Source organism: Bombus pyrosoma, linkage group LG1 (assembly GCF_014825855.1).
Source record: "Bombus pyrosoma isolate SC7728 linkage group LG1, ASM1482585v1, whole genome shotgun sequence".
NCBI classification, from domain to species: domain Eukaryota; kingdom Metazoa; phylum Arthropoda; class Insecta; order Hymenoptera; family Apidae; genus Bombus; species Bombus pyrosoma.
This window is the reverse complement of record NC_057770.1, coordinates 3,025,744-3,043,664: the sequence shown is the minus strand read 5'-3', so window position 1 is coordinate 3,043,664 and position 17,921 is coordinate 3,025,744. Positions and strand designations below refer to the sequence as shown.

Genomic DNA, 17,921 nt, shown 5'->3' with positions numbered 1-17,921 from the left:
CGCGTATTCCGTAAAGTATTCTAACTTAACATAGATCGATCAAAAATTGCCGAGCAATCTGTTTATTAAATTTGAATTTATAAGACACGGATCATACGTAAAACGTGGAGAATATATATATATATAAAGAAACGAGAGAGTGTAACATTTTTAAATCTCATTTTTATTAAATATTCTGCCGAATGTGTACTATATCCGTGTACAAAAAGGTCGATGACCTCAAAACACAAAAAAAAAAAGATTCAGACATCCGCAACCATCCTGAACAAGGGTTGCTTCATCGTTGAAATCAATATGGCGAGTCTCCATTCACGCGTCGCCTTCGCGCGCGTATCCGACGCGAACAATCGTTTCCCCAATTTATTCAAATTTTGCGACATGCAACAGGAAAAACAAGCAGGAGCGTAAAAGGTAGCTAATAACAGCGACAATAAACAACAGGAAACGGTGAAAGGCACTCGCATCCCTGTGCGAGATAAAATTGGCCAGGTTGATGGTCACGTAGGATCGAATGCGAGCGACGATAAGCAGCTGTAATAATAAACGAGGGATTAATTCAACAATAGATAAACTGGTCGATGCATCACGCCGATGTAAATATAAAATAAACCGGCAAAGATAAATGGACAGTCAGGTTAATACTAAACTTTGTTGCGTAACGAACTGAAATCGTATTTATAATTGACGGACGAACCATTACTCATCGGTCGTTGCTGTCGAGCTTGCACGTACACATCCGCGTCCAGCTATTGCTCGCTACAGGCTGTAGATTAATAATGACATTCGCGTTACGAAGGAAAAGGCGGGAGAAACTTGAAAAAGAATCGTTGCCGGTTCGATATCTCGGAACACGACAAGGAAGTTTATGCTCGAACTGGACACTGCTCTGGCAACCTAACTCGCGATAAAATACCGCTATTTCCTCCACCGATAGCTGACCAATTAGTAGATAATTAAATCTTTATTACTTTAGCAACTAGTTTAGGTTCGATCGAGGTTTTATTAATTATCGAACAGTCTGGGAGTATACTTTCGTTCGTACGCTTTCTCTTAACTGTAATACATATATGCCACAATGGTCACCTCAGAGAGAAATTTGAGTATAACAAAACGTTTGATCGTTCTAGTTGCAGGTTAATTGTTTTATAAAGAAAATTTCATACAAACTTCCTATTTAATTTTTTATTCGACCAACGAAACCTACGAAAGGTAAAGACGATACTCACGTTACCGACGATACACGAATGACGGAAGCACTGTGAACCGAACGAATCCGAAAGTATCCGAGATCGGCCGAACGGCCGGCAAATCCACACGAGGGGACTCTAGCGAACTCCACAAGCCGGCTTCCGCTTCGTCCGGCGCGAACGTCGGAGCTTGTTCGTGTGTTGCTTTCCTATCCTTCTCGTCTCCGACGGTCATTCTCGGTCTTTTTGTTCTCTGAAAAAGTTGTCGGCTACCGACGGACTCGATCGTCGAGTTCGTCTTCTCGCCTTGAATTCAGTGGCAAAAGTGGAAACAGTGGGTGAGAGGTGCACATGTGAGAGAGTGTGTTGGAATCGAAAAATGTGACAGCAACACGGCTCTCCGACGGCCGGAGGGGGAGAAACGCCGCGATTTTAGTCGCAAGCGATCGCGCCTGCGCGTTTCCTTTTTCTTTCCCTCCGTAGCACCGTGCGTGTGTATGTATATGTGTGTGTGGGTGGGAGGTCACGCGTAAAAAAAGTTCCCATAGAAGTGTAGGATTAGTATCTCGCGATACGGTGAGTGTTCTTTTACTAATTGAGTGCCGGGATTCTGACCGGGATCTGCGAAGGATACGGAGAACAGCGCCGAAAAGACTGGACGGTGAATCATGTAAACAGCTGTTCCTATTCTATTCTAAACGCTATAACGATAATCACTTGCTCTACCTATTTATTGTATCGGTTGTCTGTTTGTTGCACTTAGCCTATCGACATTGGTGTTGCTGCGAGTCGATTTAGAGCGAACGATAATCGCTTGTGAAATTGAGCCGAAGGAACGCTATAAACGAGCACGATATAACGTAGAATTCTATGAATATCTATGAAATGGTTTTCCAACTTTTGTAGCACAATCTACTCTTCGTTCCAATAAACAGAAATTTGTTAACGATAGAAAAGCACGATTACGTTATGTAAGTAACTGAAAGCACGCAGCGTGATTAATATTCGCTAAGGAATTCATATTTCTTCATATTTCTCGTGGCTTAACCCGTGGTTCGTTCTCAACGTGGGAGATAGGACTTAATAGTGACGTGATGCATAAATCGATGATTTTATAGCACGATGAATGCATCATTAAAACGAGACGCAGATGCAGATTCGCGTTAAACAGACCTCGTCGTAAATCCACAAATCAAACATACGAGCGAATAAAATGCGTGTGCCGCAGCATGGATTTAATGTTAATTGCAGCGACAGACATTTCGAGCTACAGGGTGTCGAGTTTGTTCCCGACGATACGACATACCATTAAAAATTATCTTTGTCGTTACACTGTATTAGTTTAACACGGTAATTTTTCTCTTAGTAAATAGGTTGATTTAATGTTGCAAGATGCCCATAGAGTGTAAAATTTCTATTGAGTTGATATTCAGCTACACTCGTCGCATTCCTTGGTAACATGGAAATATATACGTTAAACGTAAAAACATTACAAAATATCACTAGAATATAAAACATAATAAAATAGAATATATAAATTCAAAATGGAAAGGGCAATATTCTATAAAAACAGCAGAGTATCCCCTCAAAATATCTTCGTGAAAATCCTTGAACTCTACAATTATCAACCACATTCTGCGAAACCATTAAAAAATAGCGTCATTGCCATAGATGGCAGCACTCTAAGCGGCAAGATAAAATTACTCCAATATTGTTTCTCGATTCGAGAGAATTGCTAGAGTGGTAGGAGCAAGGGAAGATAATGCGGGTTTCTCAAACAATGAATTAAATAAGCTCGAAATCGCAGGGAATGTAATATCACGTTCGATACAACGTATAGTTGCTTATTAGAAACGACGATCAAAGAATATACGGCACGGTAGCACGTAGACACAGAAGAAAGGTATAATATTAAGTACACATATACACGGATGAAATTAACCTGCGAAAACGACCGGTTTCGATACGAAACTAACTTCCCTCGGTTACTGGGCCTCGTCCTCGTCCCTCTTTCTCTCTCCTTTCCGCTCTAACCCTTTCTCTTCCCTCTCGGCACGACCTGTATACGCTATACGGCCGATCAAAAGCCGCTCTGTTTGCGCTTCATTAGTTTTTATTAGTAAGACCAGAGACGATAATTCGACGATGAACAGTGTAGCCCCGTTTTTCCTGGATGGTTAATTCGTATACGTCTAACGTGTTATGGACGTGGACGAAATTTAGGCATCGTGTTCTCGTCAGCCAAAATTCGATCGCTTCAAATAATATTCGAATTATGTCAATATTTTTTTTAAATCTCTGGCTCTGACAAAACACGTTGTATCGGAGTAACGGTAGGTAAAACATTTGTTTAAGAATTAAAAGGATAACCATTACAATAACATTTATTTATCATGACAAGGAAGAGAGGCATTTTAGATAATATTACGCATTGAAATTGTCTTGACGTATGTATATTTTATCTTTTACAAATTTCTAGCTGAAACCCGATTTGCATCGTTTCCTATATGGTTCGCGTGGCGTGTATTCGTTGTAACACATTCGTCCCATTTTCGCCATTTATATAGCAGATTTGTATAAAACAGGATGAATTTATATTACGACCCATATATATATACGTTTTCGCGTTCCGCGTTTCAAGCTAAAATTCGATGCACTTCACAGGTTCATTCGCACTGTGAAAATTACGATTATGCAATTTGATCGATAGTTGTCTAAAATTTCATCGGTGCGCGAAAGAAGGTTTTTCTCGTCGAGTAAGTATGTATATACAGGCCGGTTATTTACCAAAGTTGTTCACGATACAAGGTTACCCAAGGATGACAGTAATTTAGTTAGACATGTTGCCTAGTCAAAGTCAGGTCCTCGTGCATGACGAGATAGGAAAAGAGAGGAAGGGAAGTTTCAAGGCTTCCATGCCGTGTTAAGAGTCTACTCCTCCTTCAAGTTCCTTCTGCCGCTTCAAGGTGTATTTGTCGACGTTCAAATGCACTCGACGAAATGGATCTCTTTACAGGTCGTAAACGTCCGTGCGATCGCCGTTTTTCCCTCAAGTTTACCCGTAGTACTTGAATTCCTCTTTAATGGCTGACACTTCGGAAGTGTTGATATCGTCGCGGATCAATGCGGAATGGCCGGGAACAAAAGCACGAAATTCCGCTTGTTTTCGTTTACTGATCGACGAGTTGTAGACGATACGAGTCACAATGAACCAACAACTTGAACATGAAAGCTTTGATTTCTATTAGTTCATTGAATATTCGATCGGATATTGAGTGAATGATGGAAAATTTTGTAAAGTAATTTTGATACTTAAAAGTTGGAAGATGTTCCCTCGAGGACGTTACACTACCATTAAAGTAAATGAAAATTTTTGCTACAAAGAGTTCGCTATTTATTATTTTCTATTTACATTTATCTTTTACTTTTGATAAGTAAATAATTACAAAAAAGTCTATTTAATTTAAGCATTAACAGTCTGAATTTTAATTGAATTTTACGACACAAATATCTGAGCACAGTAAACCATGTAACCGTACATTCGTAACTCGGTAACTCTGCTGCCGGCTTGATGAACCAACTTTTTTCTACCTTATTTCTCCGGCACGGCACGCCGCGCACCGGTGAAATCTAGTTTTCACAATAAACTTGCGTCCGAGCGCATCTTTGAACCCGTTGTCTTCTTACATTTCAGGCAACGGTTTCCCTCTTGCACGTTTCTGTTTTTCCGTCTGTTCATTTAGGTCCTTTTTCCCTCTCATCATTCTTGGTAGAAATAAAAATACACATTTTCAAACGAATTTCTCCACAGAGTCTAGAAATAATTTTTTACTCTCGTTTGTTTCTTCTTTGATAATGTAGATAGATTGACGGCCATAAAAATGATTTAAACATAATTGTCAGAGATGGAATTTATTAAAGCTGGACTACGTTGATCCTAACTTGTTTATAGTTCTGACGATCTCTTGCTTCCAATTAGTCCGGATTAACGAAGTTCTGTGCCGTCTAAGGTAACGAAGGCTCTTGTTAGAAAGTAAATATCCAGCCTGGTATTTCCGTGGAATTTATTTAGGGAAACAATGACGAGACCAGATTATTGGAAGCTCGGCCGTGGGACAGTAATTACCTAATTATATTGCGACGCAAAATGTGACTCGTGACTATGCGCGCTCCGATTTATTATCTTTCACCCGCTAGCTTTTCCATCGATCGAACTATTTAATTTATATCGACATCTTTAAAATGGACAAAATTGCCTGTTATGAAAAATAGGCAAAAGGTAGAAAAAGAAACTGCACCACATATTTTATTATACTTTAACGCGTAATCGAATACCGCGACATCTTCGTGTGTTCGTTTCCGTTAAAAAGTTTGGAGGAAAATGGAAGCAGAAGTTGCTCCGAATGGCCAATAGTAGCTATCAGTTTGCGATGAAATGGGCCTACCGGGAGGATGGTATCGTTTTACGAGCATCAAGAAAAAGCTGTCGAAACGTATTATTCATCGTTAGAACCTCGCTAGCGGCGTACGACCCAATTTGCATCCTCGCACCCTGTCGATTTTGCGTCGATCTTACGTTCAAAATTACACATTTCCTAATTCAAAGAAAAATTATAAAATTTCTTTAGAAAACATTCCACTCTTTCTTTCGCTCGTCGCTCCTGATACAAGCGACGCAATATACCAAAGATTTAATCAATACATTTATATATTTGAAAATATAAAATATTAAACTGGTAAATACTAGTTCTTAAATAATAGATATATCAATCGTGGACGAAGGAAAATTCGAAATTAGTCGGAAATCTTCTGAAATATATCATAAGGGATGGTATTAATCCCTGTTAATCGCCGTTTAGAAGATTTTTTTTAAATCTCCGTAGCGTTCGCAGCGAATAAGGTTAACAGCGCCGAAAGGTCCTTGGACGCGACCTTCCCTTCAAGAAGGCGTTCTTCGGCTCGTTCGAAAGCGAACGCATCGTTAGCCACGTTCTCCCTTCTTACCAGGCTCCATGTCTAGCTTCTTATATACTTAAAAACGACGCGGTTGATGCATTGAATGCCATTGCATCGTCCTTTCGTCTTCGTGTCGTAGTCAGCAGACTGACAGTTGAATCGTTTGACCCATTTCTTCGTTGCATCGTTTCGCAATGCTCCGCCAGCATAACGGTCTTTTGTACCTCGTATTACGGCTGTTCCACTTGCCGTGAAGCTGAAATCGCCTGCACACGCTCGCTATTCCATCCACCAATGACTTCCACACTTTTCCTGCTCCTTTGTACTTACCGAAAGAATCAGTCCTCCTGGTAAACAAAGGAATTTCACTTTTGTTGATTCTTCGGAGTAAAATGAAAGTCTTAAAGAATCGAGCTGTATTGGTATTCTTTCAGTTATCGGAATCATTTATACATACTTTTTACTCGCTGGAAGTTAACCTAGTTGCATTTGGTAATATCTATGAACGAAGCGTTTCGACAAGTTGATCAATATCACGTTGGTAAAATAGGATAATAAACTAGTTTGTTGAATAATTAAACAATACATATTAACGTGGACACGGAATGGCGCAGGTTTATCATCCAGATATGTCGAGAACGCAGAATAATAAATAACAATTGGATATGGTGATTTATCGAAATATCGGTAAATCGTGTATCCCTTGTATGATGAAAATTTTCCACGTTCGAAATTCGCTGGGTTAATAAATAATAATTGTTGCAATTATACTTAAGATATGGTGCATCATAGACGAGAATTCCATGAGCACACTTTACGAAGTATTCTTGGAACTCTTCTAAGTCTTCCATCATGACCCCTTGTTGTCCATTGGAGGTCTAAGAAACGTACCATCCTGAAATATATGAAATTACATCGATCGGTAACACAATCGGTATGTTCTCTCTGAAATTTGAACATCGTCTTAATCCAAAACCTTTCGAACGGCCCTTTCAGATGTTCTTATACCGAACGTGTCCTCAAGACGTTCGAACCTCTTCGCCACTCTTCAAATATCTTTCTCGTCGAAGATTCCTATAGTACGTCGTGAAGCTGGTCTTTGATCGTCGAAACGATCCGTTTTGATGTCAAAAAAAAGCCCGGGTGCTTCGCTCCACCGTCGAAACACGTCAGTCGAATTGTTTTGACCCGTGCCATTATGAATACATCTTCGCAAACACTTCTGCCGGCGCTTCGCCATCATTCTGGCCGTGTGTTGGAAGTGCGAGAGCTCGACAGGGGAGAAGAGAGGATTGTGCGCCGCATGCCCAGACGAGAAACTCGTCAGCGAGAAAAGAAGAGAAAAGAGGAGAACACGAAGGAAGCGGTCGCCGAAGAAGGCGTCGACGAGAGAGATTTCGTCTCTTTCCTTCTCCCTTCTTCCTCCTTTTCCTTCTCTTTTTAATTTTGTTTTAACGTCGTAAACCTGGGTTATTTCTGGTTCTCCTCTCTCTCGCTCCTGCTGCTCTATACTCGCGTCTATGCTCGCCGAATGATCCTCGTAAAGCGAACGCGAAAATTCCCTTTCGAAGCTGTTTTAATCGCGCATGGGGGGATCGCCTTGATTTTTAAATATGAATTTTTTCTTTAGATCAACCGATTAACGTCGTTAAAGAAGAAGAAGAAATATCGTTAAAGAAGGTATCAAATGATTTTTACGAGAATCGTTCAGGATTCTGTCAAAAATAAAAACTTCGTTACACGTACGTGCAATTGCGTCTGATGCGTGAAGATTAATTTCGCGAGAAGTACTCGCACGTTTTTAATGATTGTAAAAGTAAGAAATGCGAAGCTTCTTATTTTCATAGGTCTGGTACTCTCACAGTGTCGTAACATTTTACGTATCTCGTATTGAGAATAATTCATAACGAACGTTCGTTCTCCTTTGTTAAAAAGCCATAACACATCAAAGATCCGTTAAGATGAATCTTAAAATTGTCATATTCTCCAAGTACTTAAAAATCATTTCTCCATACGCAGTACATAATTCTACTCTAATTTAAATATCTGAACTCAAGTCGCAAGTTGTTCGAAATTCTTCAACGAGACTCTACCAAATATTCTTTGTTGAGCACCCATGAACGACGAGTGGTAATAATGATCGCCATTAAGAGAGCAATCACCCATTCACGACTCAATATGTAAAACAAAGTTTAAAAAACGAAGAATATGGAAGACACTTCAACTTTTCAATCATTCCTTTGTTGCACGATGATCGGCGCGGAATCCAGCACAATGAATACATTAAACGCGGCCCAATTCTCGCGGTTTAATCGGAGGCTGCGTAATGTTCCGGTAGCGGTTCTTGCGTGCATCGTTCCTGAGACAAAGGACACGGCTGTGCATGGTGCCAAAGGCCTCTCTTCCCTCCTCTTTCGTGTTTGTTTATCGTCGTTTTCTCCTCGGCGGATCGACGAAGACGCACGCGCCCAGCGACCACTGGAATCTTAATTACGTTACAGTCCATTCATGGCATGCGCCGTTGTCATCGTTGTATATCTGATGAAGAACGCGAGCGTGGAACGACCTAGGGGACCGATGCACAGCCAACAAGCCGCGTTCCCGCTTAGTTTCCCTGGCAAGACACGTGTTTACCTGATCTGACTGGAAACCGTGCAACACACGAACGAGAAGAACGCGTTTCACGGGTAGAAACCTTAGCTCCAGACGGATGAAAGAAAGAACGTCGCATGACAAACGCACGATTCGCGTCGATGTTTGTCCACGAAACTCGCGGCGATTCTGTGATCGAAATTTTAATCCGATTAGCCGGCCGTTGGACATAGAACTGATTTTTTCCAGCGTCATTGACCGCAAAACTCTATCGAAATCAGTAGGATACGAGCAACAAAATCTTCGATTCGACGAAATTGATTTTTGGATAAAGGTAGAGCTGTTTAATTGTTTTAGAAACATGGAAATTCAATAAGAAATTCTTTGCTTCCTGTCGATTAATCCCAGTCAATGTATCCGATGACAACGATAGTAAACTTTGCGATTAGATTGGCGAAAAGTAGAAGTCAGTTTTCATCCTAAAGTATTGATAGATAAATACAGAATTTTATATTTCTTTATCGATTTATAAAATGTTAACATATGCATATTTGTGTGCAGTATAGTGGTATTAAAGTTTGAGTATACGTACGTGGCTCATAGATGCAGGCGGAGCATTAAAATTTTCGAAGGATTTGTATTTTTGATCAAGCGATCGGAAACTACCTCGGACGAGTGTCATAACCGAAGTATATAGTCCAAGGTAAGGGGCGAAGTCTCTCCCGTTTGCGTTTTATAGTATCCGTGATATTGTATCTACACGCACGCTCGAAATTGACCCTTAAACCCTTGCGGGACGCGGACAAGCCTTCTCAGTGTCACATTTCACTCTTGCTGGTCTTTTTACGCGAGCATATCCCTTCCTTCGGATAGTAGGTACATACTTGCCTGTATAAACCTGTGTTTAACGCGAGCTCCTTCGAAACGACTTCCTGTTCAGTTTTACATATTTATCACTTATACGAGGTCGGTACAGGAGAACTACCGCTTGGAAACTTGACCAGCAGTTCGCATATGTTTCCACAGCGAGGTGTCTTATTTATTCTCTGTTTACTCTCTTTTGCTACCTTTCTAAATATCTCTACTACGATATGTTACGTACATTTCCGTTCCTCCCCCTCCCTTTTTACCTATGTACTATTCACCTTAATCGAAATGTAGTATTTTTCCAAAAGATTCTTTGCTTCATTGTATTGTAACCACACATTCCTATATTCTATTTGAATAATTTTCCTACAAATTGTACCAACAATTTTAACAAGAAGTTTCGTAGTTCATAGATAATTGTACATATGGAAATTTGAATTTTTCTTGTAGCTTTCAATTCACAAAGTTGATCAATATGGCCTTTGAATATGATCAATATGACCAACAGACTATTTTATTCCTAGGAAAAACGTAATAATACACCCACGTGGCGGTCATTAACGCGTTAACATTCTAAAAGTACCAATAATCCTGATAATCCCACACTCGTGTCCGAAATGTTTCAACTCGTCATAGCATGTTTTCCCGGGACAGAAAGTAAAAAGAAAAGAGATTTATATCGTACAACTACGATAGCCTCGTCAATTAAAACCCACGCAACCCGTAGAAATGGAACGAATCAGCTCGTCCGTGTTCATTCCACGTTCGAACAGCTACTTCGATCCTTCGATACGAGAGAGGATCGCGGCGATTCACCGGAACTGTTCTTAAGCCGTGGACTCGGCACGGCCGCGTCTCGATATCCGATTAAACGTCGTCGCTCGTTAAAAGGCTGCAGATATCCCGAACATTCGACTTCTTCGTATCTATGCGGCCGTATCACGCGTCGACTATCACCGTTGCCACAAACCTGTACGCATACGCGTTCGGAATAAAGGCAGAGCAGCAACGCGAACGGAAACACGTGTACGCGAGATTTCAGCAAATCCCGGATAACGGCTCTGCGAAATGTCTGGCGGATTTAAATGGAATTGGCCGAAGAGTCAAATGGTTTTCTATGCGACTGTTTCGTACGCGCTAAGCTGGAACGTCGAGGAACGTCCTCGCTGTGTAATGCGAAATTCTAAATTCGAGGCTCGTTTCTTTATTCCTTTTGCGGTTTTATATCAGGCGGAGACTCGGATCAAATTATTCTGATCGAAGTGAAAAATGTCTTAACGTCTATTTGTTACCGAAAGGGGATAACAGTGGTAGAGTAGATTTTAATAATTCGTACTTAATTAAATGCTAAAAATATCATCTATCTACGTGAAAGTTAGAAATGAAAATTTTATAACGAAGAGGAAATTCTCAGGTTTAAGATGATATATGAAATAGTCTGCAGAGATAAAGATGGATCTTTCATATATATTACAAGTTGTAACTAACAACCCTTGTACGAAAGCATATGATGGAAGATACTGCAGCGTATAATATTTATCTTTAATTCTCTCAAGTACACTGTGGATGAAATAAATTTTACGCGTAAATGAAAATACAAAATTACAATAGCCAGCATGAGTTAGTGCGATGGTCAGTGCTCGATGGCTATACTGGTACCATTTTCCTGCCTCTCCCCTTCCATAATACTCTTACATCCAGGATCCAAAATGTCGTAAAAAGCTGGAGTCGTAATTTGCCAACGTGTTCCGTAGGATATATTCTAACACAGGTATTTAAAACAGTGGATAGTTAATGTTGTATTTCTCTTGTTTTACTATTGTATAACGGCAAAGTATAATAATAGTCCGCTGAAGCTGCAAAGATAAAGTATGCCTGTCCTAGATGCATTAATGCATAATTGGAAATTTTATAATATTACGGATATATCACTGCTATATCGCACAGTGTTTCTAAATCTGATACGCGACGCATATTATCGGAAAATTCGTAATTCATAGGATGACTGAAGTGTCGTGCGAATTTCTTACGAGAATGTTATTTCCTGTTCGTGTCTGATTATCGTCGATTTCTCTCGAAACGAGAGTTCGAAGGTGGCGGCAAGAGACGTTTTCCATTCGAAGATTTGATTCGAGATGCGTAAAATTGGATCGATAACAATTTGGCCGCATGTCTACCATTTGTCTTCTCGTTATCAAGAATAATTATTTCACGGTGGAATACGTAGCTGGGTAGAAATATGAGATCATCTATCCAGCATAACGCACCGTTACTCTTTATGGCAGGCGAGGATTAAACCTGCGACAATGAGTCTTTGTTCTCGCTGAAAGTGGTCATTTAATAATTGTTTTACGATGGTAACTTCGCCGTATTAAACGCTCAGCTCAGAGGTTTTCAAGCAGTCGTCTATTAGCCTGTTTCGTTGCTGTATTTTACACGCGAAACTGCTCGTGTTCTTAATCCGAAAATCTGAAACGTTAATAAATTTCAATTTACATTTCAAACGATCGAGGAAGGTATTCGCTGAAGTAAAATGAAATTTCATTCCTAGAATCTTCTAAGAAGTAACTAACTCTTACGAGATTGAGAATTCGACAATCTCAATTCATACATACTAATCAAAAATGAATCAAAAGGTGTAGTTATAATTCTCAACTATAAGAGGCTTGATCTTTTTCAAAAATTAATCCTCCAACATTTTTAAACATTCGTATTAACTCGTTCGTTGATTCCTCGAGCGATTATGTTTTTCTCGCTCGATTCTCTCTATTTGCCAAGTTATTTTCCAACTGTATTTTCGCTGATTTCTCAACGAAACACGTGCTTCGTTCTATGCTAACTAACAGCAGCCGGACAATCGCGCGCCATTCATCTTATTAGCTCGATTCACGCGCTATACCGTGTACCATAACCTAATTGCACAAGTTCTCAGAGTCGACTGCCGAGTGTAATAAAGCTGAGAGAGCTCGAACCGCTTCCACGTGTTCCTTGCAACAAAATCGCTTCATTTTCCAAGTTAATCGTACGTGAACAGAGTCAAACCGCTCGATCACGTTGATTTATCAAGGAATTGTTTCGCGTCTGGTTCCTGTCGCGTCTTCTCATTGACCAATGACCCTAATTTGCGCTCGGTCACTCTTCAATTCCGTAGATTGCTCAGCCTCGCTTCAAATTGATCGAATTAAAGTTGACGCGATTAAACAGCATCGTTTCTAGCTTGTTTGCATTTATAAATGGCTATGCCGTTCGTCTCCATCTAAACAATCCTCCACGTTATACGCGCTTCAGATATTGGTAAATTAATGATATGTACGGTGAGCCATGAGAATCTAAATATGTACTCCGTTTATTGTTGTATGAAAAAGCTTCTAAGGGAAGAGTTACACCGTTCTTATCAGAGTCAGTTTTTTAAACGGAACCCTATAATTTTATACATCAAAGGGTAGGTTTCTTATGCGTCTATTTAAATATTTTAAGATAATCGTATTTGAAAATGTTTAGGTCAAAAGATTTTCCAATTTTAATTATGATATAATTAATATAATTTAATTACGTATGAAAGACAAACAAAGATAAATAAATAAATACAAAAGCAAGAATAGTATCTGTTTTTATCTTTCGTATGGAAAATTTTACAAAACGAGAGCTAAAACCCTGTGAAATATGATAATAATTCGTATCGTAAATAATTCAAATTGTATTCGAATCAAACGATTCCTAGAGCGTTTTCACGTAAATTTCCAAACCTTGGTAATTCGATTAGCCGCTAATCGATCCGCAAATGCATTATGGAGATCCGTTTTTGCTCCGCGGCGTCCGATGTACGCGTTTTCATTGCAGAGTACGAGGAAACCTACGACAAAATTCCAAATACCCAGCTACAAAATGGCACGCAGCTGACGCATAATGTAATGTACGCTGCGTGTAATGGTATATATGACGCAGCGTAACCACGGAATTCGGTATATCGCGAGCCATAATACCGTATAATTAAAGTTCGAATTTAATGCCGCGGCGTGCAGAATGAAGCGAAACTAAACAAACCAGCGAAGAGTTCGACGAAAACACCGTGGTGCATTTCCTTGAAATATCTCATCCACGTTTTATCATTTACACAATATCCACGTATATTTTTGCAAATGTGTAGCACATATTGTTCATCGTTGCTTTCATTAATCACAGGAATAACCACTGATTTATATGCACAATTTATAAGATACAAAAATTATGAGCTTTCGTGGAATGTTTGCGTGAAACATTTTCATAAATCTTGTTCAATTTTCATCGTATAAATGTACACTATCCTCATTGAATAATTTTGATCCTTTCGCCAAAACATTGGAATTAACCATCCAGGTTATCGATATCGAAACGCGATAATTATTTGACAAAACGATCTTACTTTATTTGTCAACGGGGCTACTAATTTTCGTGACGTACAAGAAACAAGAACTTGTTTACGTTTGTCAAAGTTGCAATATTTTTAATTACACGGATAGAGAAACGCGATTATGGTTGGAAAAATGACGATAAAGCGATTAATCTTCGATGTTTTGCGCCAATAAGATTCCTGATCAACAAACAAGCTATTTAATATGTTGAAAGTCTATATCATCGAATCGGTTCAGTTTCTATCAAGCGTTTAAATCCGCGGGAGCATTTATTTCGTGTTTTCTCGCGCGGAGATCACCTGTTCCGCTCTCGCGAGCTTTTACCTCGACGAAAACGCTTTATCGCGATGTAAGGTGCGGAGAACGGCCGACTCCGCGGCTGTTTTATCGCCTCTTCCTCTCCGTTCCCTTCTACCATAGTCTTCTTCGTATTTTATTTTTTCTCGTCCGCGTTGCCCGCTAGATTTCCTACGAGGAAACGCGCCCACTCCGCGATACGGCTTTACGATGCCGACGATAGGTTTGCCGTGGCCGTGTCGAATCTTGTTCTCTCTTTTTATTTTTTTTTTTTCCATTTTTCCGCGTCTCTTCCAAGCCATAAATGAAAATCACAATTTTCCGCGTTTCAATTTCAATGTTTCACCCAGGGCAAACTAAAGCTACGTGTTGCGTTGTTATATCGCGAAGAAAATACCTTGATGTTACAAACATGAAGATCAGTGCGAGAAATAAAAATCTCCTTTTTTACTTCAAGCTTTTACTTATATTTTTTGCCATAGTTTCTTTTGTAAATCTTCAACACCGTCAGTGAACGAAATTTTATTTTAACGTTATCGTCTCGCATACTGTTCTCGTCAGTTAAAACGTTCCATCTAGCACGTTGTTCCTGTTCCAAGTTTCTTCTGCCTCTTAAATACGGCTATATTACACAGACTGTTAGAAAATAATGACTAAATATTTTCAATTAAGTAAAAAGAAATAAGACCATACAGACACGATGATATTTTTAGTGAGAAAAGCGATATAGCACATAGTATTATAGCTCATAGTATTATTTGATTTTATTGAATCTTCAAATGATAAAGAACGTACCAGTGTAAAATCTCGTTTGCGATAGAATTAACGTAAGTACCTCTGATGATAGTTTTTAAGGGTTGAGTAAAGGAATGACAATTCCAATAAAACCAGAAGAATTCCAAATGTCAACCATTTCCGCCTTATCTTATCGAATTTCGAAACAACATGTCCACGACTCGGAACTTTTATAAGCTAGACGAAAACCGTAAAACCACAGGGAAAGTGTTAAGGAGGCATTGGAGGATCGGTCGTTTCATTAACGTCACAGACCACTTTCTATCGGCTCGATTTTTCGTCGTCGGTCGCGTTTATCTTTAACGGTACTTCCCGGTCGTCCCGCGATCCACGGGTTCGCCTTATCAGCCGCCAATTAACGTCGCGAACGTATTTTTAAACGTCTGACTACGTGACGTCAAGGAAGGAAATCGGTAGGCAGTGGCGGAATGGAAAAAAGACCACGAGAGCCGAGCAGACAGCGCGTAGATTCTCGTTGACGGTGTCGTGTGACGAGCCAACAGGCTTCCTACAAGTAAGGGGGTCTTCTAAGCTCTTTCACCGGAATAGTAGCCACTGTCGTGAACACATTTCACCATACAAATGGGGAATTTAACTGTGCGTCGAACTCAACTGCATATTCTTTCAAATTTGTCCGTATAAACGATATTTTTCCATATTGAAAATTAATTTAATCCTTCGACATAAATATTGCGTTATCGAATACTTCTCCAAATTCTGTAATATATCAAATTATTTGTTTACAACCTGCAAGCTTTGATTATACAAATTTTTAATAAATTGCTTTTTTTTTATTCCTCGAAATGAAACCAGCAAAAATATAAAAATATTAGGAAATTACTAATCAGCGGAAACGAAATAGAATGTACGAAAAATGGGGAAAAAGTCGGAAGTTTTAGATTTCAATAGCGTACGTTTTCACTTTTCCTCGCTGAAAACCAGTTCCTACTGAGAGTACAATCGATCGAGAACATCGTCTGCTACATCCTGCCACGTTTAGTCGCTCGTTACTCACATCCTTCGTTTCCCGTGTACCTATGCCTCTTTCCTTGTTCTTTTTGCTGTTGCATTCGTTTCTCTGTATGTTCTTAATTCCCGTTTTACGTCTGGACCGTTTCATGCTCGCTTCCTGTTATCCTTCTCTGTACGTGGTCGCGCATTCGTCGAATTCCCCGACAATCTGGATCCTAAAGATTCCGCGCGTTTATTTTAGCATTCTCACGTATAATATTATATTGCCGATGTGTTTATAAAATGATAGCGTTTCCCAAATGGAATGCGTTCTTCTCGAGAGCTTGGAAATTCTAGTCGATGAATGTTTAAAATAATTTGAAACGTTCTTTGGCTTCGAATAAATGTAGACACTGTGCTTCGCAGTAAGATTATTTCGAGAATCATTGTTAATTCAGATATATCTATTGCCCTTTAAGAAGGAGAAGTTCAATCGATACGTTCGATTTCAATTTCAAGCGGAAGAGAAATTTTTATAAAACGTCGCTTACTTTACACTCTTAAGAATCGTAACAAATTCCAGAATAATTAACAGCTTCTCTACTAAATTATACGATCGTTCATCAACTTAAATGTTGGAGACGTTCGTGAACAAAAAATACAGATCCTTTTCGAAGAAATTCAACGTGACTCATCGATGACCCAATTTGCCCTGTGAAGGTTAAAATTCCATGCTTCGACGCTGTTATTTGTTCTTGGACGTGGAACGTGTTAAATAGAGAATGAACGAGATTGATAAACATGCATATGCCATTATACACGGTTATGCATAGAAAAAGGAATCAAGCTGATAATCGTGCGAATTTAATGTAAGTCACGCTTCTCAAGAAGTCTCGAGTGGTCTAAGCCGATATCTTTTCGCTGAGAGAACGTCGTCGCCGCGGTTGGTAGGGTTTATCTAGCGTCGGTGTTGGTTGACACTAGGAAAGCGACACAAGCTGCATTATACGTGCTCTTTCGTTGCTTCGGCTCAGTTCACTCGCGAGCGTGCAGGCTTCACGCGCGGCTCGCCGCGCGCGCTTTCCTCGCGTTCTCGTTTCCTTCTTTCGTCTTCGAGTGTTCGATGACTCGATGAATAACTTGTTCCGCAGAAAATAAATCGCAGGATGAAGAAACGCGTCTCGCAAGACCGATCGTACAGTGTCCTACTTGAAAGATTAAAAGTTGATGTTGTAAGAAGAAAACGATGACTCTGTGCTACATGAAATGTATTAAATGTATTAAAGTATTCGAAATCGATCGATCATAAAGAACAAAGGTATTACGATTGGTAGCGGAGAAGGATAGTTCGCGACAAACCGACGAATAATTGTTATCGATACCGTTGCTGTTACTCTTAAACCGTGTAATTAATCGCCATGTGATCGAATTGGAACAGCGTAGGATAACGAAAAGTGAATCAGCTGTGATAAGTTACGTAACCGTGTTAAAAACCTGTGTCAAGCTCTTTGAACGTTTCATAGATCCATACGATAAAGATCCGATCATTGTTTTCTAACTCTGTTAATACAAGCCGTTAACCTCGTGAATGTCCTTTAAATAATCAACGATAAAGAAGATAAAAAAAAGCCTGTACGAGGAATATAATAAAAAGAATGGAGCTTGTAAAGAACAACGCGATCGAGATCCTGTCTCGAAGGAGCGTGGCTATAAAGGACTACGATATCGAGAATGGCGAGGAAGAAGAGGAGGAGCAACCGGACGAGAGCGATCGCACCTCTCTGAAGATCGATCTCTCGATGGCCGAGCAGTTCTACTACGAGGTGATCTCGTCGTTCGAACAGGAGGAGGTATATACATACACATATATACACGCGTTGACACG

At 39.7% G+C, this 17,921-nt stretch overlaps 1 protein-coding gene across 9 annotated transcripts in view; it reads left to right on the top strand.

The window, feature by feature from the left end:
• The window catches only part of LOC122571259 (dystrophin, isoforms A/C/F/G/H), a 438,419-nt gene that overhangs the window by 384,317 nt on the left and 36,181 nt on the right, over positions 1-17,921 (top strand). Inside the window, exon 38 of one of the 9 annotated variants that reach the window (XM_043734876.1) lies at positions 17,188-17,689. The exons of the other annotated variants lie outside the window; for them this stretch is intronic. Within the exon in view, the coding sequence (XP_043590811.1) occupies positions 17,188-17,286 (99 nt within the window). The 3' untranslated portion in view covers positions 17,287-17,689. Of the gene's footprint in view, positions 1-17,187; positions 17,690-17,921 lie in introns of those variants that run through there. 9 annotated transcript variants of the gene reach the window in all.